General features: G+C 39.2%; 1 protein-coding gene across 3 annotated transcripts in view; it reads right to left on the bottom strand.

The window, feature by feature from the left end:
* The window catches only part of LOC100740647 (dipeptidyl aminopeptidase-like protein 6), a 116,418-nt gene that overhangs the window by 26,623 nt on the left and 85,302 nt on the right, over positions 1 to 4,493 (bottom strand). For 2 of the 3 annotated variants that reach the window (XM_033319267.1, XM_033319266.1), the window contains exon 3: positions 4,413 to 4,488. In XM_033319267.1, the coding sequence (XP_033175158.1) occupies positions 4,413 to 4,488 (76 nt within the window). The remainder of the gene's footprint in view (positions 1 to 4,412; positions 4,489 to 4,493) is intronic. The other variant, XM_033319268.1, reaches the window with a different exon arrangement.

Below are 4,493 nucleotides of genomic sequence, written 5' to 3'. Positions count from 1 at the left end.
ACAACGTCGCGCGGTATGTAAATGTTATCCAAACACGCAGTTGTATTCCAACAGTCGGTATAAATTTAGATTTTCCCGCTGAAGGCTTCAGTTCTATCGATCCGGAATTCCAGTGCCGCTTCCTCCGCGCCTCGCCGTTCCTAGGGAATTATAACTGTACGTACATACGCGCACACGTAATATTTACCAGAGTTCGATTTATAAATAGTGGTATCGGAGAAAGAGAGAGAGAGAGAGAGATAGAGGAAGAAAGAGAGAGAGAGTTATATACAGGTCCATAGGATCTGTGGGATTTTCTACGACATCGCGTAAACTATTTCCAAACTTCTCCTTTTAAGGTTACGCCAAGAATGCCTCTTTGAAGCACGCATGATGACATTCTCTCGGTCCATAGACGTTACTCGCTATGGATAAAGCACAGTGAAGCTATAAACTACGTTAATTTATAGATACTTTTATTGTTATTGTACTGTCGAATCTTTGCCCTCATATTTTAAGCAAATTTAGCATTAACTCCATTACTTGTCATTCACCGTGAAATGTAAGCAATAAAAACGATAAAACTGTATGTAATAAAGCTACGTAAATTTATAAATACTGTTATCGTATTTTCGAGTCTTTGACCTAGCTGTTCTGCTAGTGACCGAATTAATAGTTCGTTTATCGACGGTTCGTAAGTGGTACGCCAGGAATGTCTCTTTGAAGCTAGCTCAATAACATTCTCTCTTTACCTAGCCACCACTCGCCCTAAAAAGACAACAATAAAACTTAGAAAGATAAAAAAAGGCTTGAAAGATAAACAATTTGTCGATACACCTGGTAATATCGTGTTTTCGAATCTCCGGCTATTCTCTGGGCAATTTCGCAGATGACTGAATTAATTGTTCGTTAATCGACGATCCGCAAGTTGGTGAAAGCCCTCGACTTCGTGTATTACGCGTGTATCTAGTAACCGGCAATCAGCGTTTTTCAATCGATCGACTGTACCCGTGTAACCAACCCGCTGATCGGTTAATAAACGTCGATTGCCACTTAGCCGCGGCACGAGTGTATAGCACACAAGCCAGCCATCGTTCGAGTAGTATAGGCTCGCGCGAGTCAGACTCGAGAAGTGAAAGACCGCTGTGGAATGGCGCATATGTATTACCATCCATAAGTCACTGTATGCTTATTTGAATGTAATTTTTGCTAAAATAAATTTAGCATTCGTCATATAACATATAGCATATTTAAAACGATACGAAGTCAAAATATTTTACAAATTACGCTATCATATATTACGTTATCGTATCTTCAAGCTTGATTAATCAACAGAGAAGTATATTATAATTATTATAATAATTAATTTACGACTTTAATATATGTGTCTATATATCTTCCACGTATCTTTTCGCTATTTGGCACAAAAATTTTTACCAAATAAAGATACAAAATACTTGAATGCATTTTTAAATTGGCAATACTAAAATCTCTTGTTATATTTGGAGAAATCACGCATTCAAGGGTTAAAGAAAGTGTGAACGAATTTTCTACAACGTAACAATTCCAACGTTTGTTCTTTCCTATTCTAAATATATCAAGCATCCCGGAACTTTTGCTCAATACTGTACACGCATACCATAGCGCCGCGCTCCTACCTCGCCAGGAAACTCTCGAAACTTCGATGTCTTTGGTCTTTCGCTGGTCGATAATTATTTCTCAATTTCCTCCAGTTATATTTACCTTCGTTTTCCCTGAGAACAGCCCTCATCATCCAGCGAAATTTCAATCGGACCGAAGAAGCAATCAGCCGACGAAAACTCGAGAGTTTCTGAAGAATGCGAATGATAAACGCAGAGAGAGCCCCGAGGATACTCGGTTACCGGTGAATTATGCGAGGGGAAATCGGTCGCCAGTTATCTGCAGCTCGCAGTCGGCTAGATTTCCTTCAAACGCGCTAGTTTTCCATCTCGAGATGGCGCGGCTGGGGTCGTTTCTCGGCGAACGCTCCACGCTGTTCTCTCGCATTCTTTGCATAATTAACTTTCTCAAGGGCTCCTCAAAGGTGTCCTCGGTTGGCAACATGGCGTTTAGTTGACACGATAGGACGGTTAGTCGCGAGTCCTCCCGACAGTCAATTCCCGCGTGGCCGTTGACGAGAGCTGAGGAAACAAAGGGAGCGAAGCTAGTAGCCAGCTTTGCATAATGAATACCCGTTTCTCGACTATCCTCTTCTTCTCTCCGATTCGTCTCGTGCTACGTAATTAGTCACGTGCCTCTCTCTCTCTCTCTCTCTTTCGTCGACCTCCAACGTCGCCTTCTAAATCTGCCGGAACTTTTTATCGAATCCACGCCAATCGAAGACGTTCGACGTTTTTCGTATTTGCGAGTTTGATTAATCGATGATAAATGGCTCGAGTTGAATACTGTTCAATCTGATTAGCATTTCGTTGGAATATGATCAGAAAGATATAAAAATACAAAACTATTGCTGTTTCTATATGAAACTATATGATGTTTTTGAAAGTCTTTTTTATGTCAGTGAAATTCTGTTTAAAACATTTTCTTGTTAATCATCAGGATCATTTCAAATAGTCAGATTTATAGAGATGTACAAGTCACGCATCAATCACTACTAGAATTTTTGTCAAGCAGAAATCATTCGTTGTTGATATTGGAGAAGATAGCAATCTTCCGTTTATTGTTGAAAGCATATGATCGTTTATAGAGGTGTAAGAGAGACGTAAACTGAAGTGAACATAAGAAATACGATCAGTGTTCTTGTGGACGAAAAGTTTATAACTCTTTTGCTTAAATTCTTAATTCCTAGTGACATTTGGAGCTCGTCTTTGTGGAAAATTCACTAGTTGCTACTGTGAAAAACGACGACTTTACGGACTCGTTCATTCACGCTCCTTTCCATTAATTGTTTCGTTAATTCGAAGATCGCTGCTTAAGAAGACCACTCCGCCAGTGTGGAAACGGTATACCAGTCCTTATTTCGGATGGGGAAGCATTCGTAAACCGGAGGCAGGTACTCGAAACAAAGCGCAGTTAATGAAACGTAAAAAAGGATGCGTGCAATTTCTGCTTTGAACACGACAATATCTCGAGTAAATGGTTTTCGCCGAGAGAATGGATTTTAATAGTCAGCAACAATTTTTTATGATCTTTAACTGTTTGAACTTTTAAGCTTTTCAACACCCAAGTTTTAAGTTGAAATTTCCAAACGTTCAAATTCACGCCTACTTGCAGCATTTCCAATTTTCAAATTCTTAGATGTTGAAATCGTTTAATTGACTAAATTCTCAGCAATCGGTCATTTTTAATTTGCACTAGCTACTCATTTTTAATTTAAGAATGGTGTCCAATTCGAACAAGGGGACAACGCATTTCGCCGGCTATTCCCGTTTCGTTAATGATCAACAAGTTAATTTAACAGTCATGTTAACGACTACCAGATGCGATGTTGCGCCAATGAATTTTCTGTGCGGAAACTGTCTGAACTGTGTCATGTTATCTTGAAATTATGTTAACGTGTACCTTTATATGTATATAACAGGCGTACTCTGTATAATGTTCGTAACAGTATGGCACACGCTACACAGCTAAAATTCTATCTTACTCAGTATTCTAACTCACAACCATCGATCTCATTCCACCTCAAATGCAAAATCCTCGTACTAGCATGCGTTTCAATTAAGTTAGTCGTGACTGCTACTATAAAATATTTTCGGCTAGGTACCATTGCTACCAGTCAACCATTATAACTGCGATATCGCTAACGGTATTACGAGGAAGAAAGACAAAACATTCGAGATATATGTAAAATTCCATTGTACACACGTTTAAGGGACTTGTTCTAACAAAAATGAGACGATTGACAATACATGATACTTTCAAGCCTCGCGTGTTGCGATTTAACAAGCTTTCTAAAAATAAAATTGTACGATTAAAGATAGAATCTAAGATTAAGGATTAAAAATCTTTTTCTCGCTTGAAAACTAGGATATAAAAATTTCGAAGATCTCAGGAAGATTAATGTATCGAAACTATTGACACAATAATAAATACAATAACAACAACAACAATAAATCGTGAACGTTTTGTTTGTCTGTACTTGACAAAGATTTATTTACAAATTCCCACAAAATCTACGAAGATCGTCTCATTTTTATTTCGCCCAAAATATCCCTCAAACTATACACCAACGTATTTTACATCCTGTGCACTAGTCTATGGTGCCAGATCCCATATAGAAGTTCCCACAACTACGATCAGTGATTGTCAGAGAAGTGAAGAGACACTAGACAGAATCATGCGTTGAAAACCTGACGAATTTTCGCTGCGTTACGACGAATCTCGAACGATCTCGAATCGACAACGTATATCTGAGGGGGGAAAACGCACGATGGACTGCTGGAGCGATTTACCTCTTTTACCTGGGCTGACTTTGAACGGGGATCGGCGACCTGGACGGTCTCGTCGGGAGGCAGCCGCCAGGAGTTCCTCTC

Source organism: Bombus impatiens, unplaced genomic scaffold (genome assembly GCF_000188095.3).
Source record: "Bombus impatiens unplaced genomic scaffold, BIMP_2.2 scf_0142, whole genome shotgun sequence".
Classification (NCBI taxonomy): domain Eukaryota; kingdom Metazoa; phylum Arthropoda; class Insecta; order Hymenoptera; family Apidae; genus Bombus; species Bombus impatiens.
This window is presented reverse-complemented; position numbering and strand designations above follow the sequence as displayed.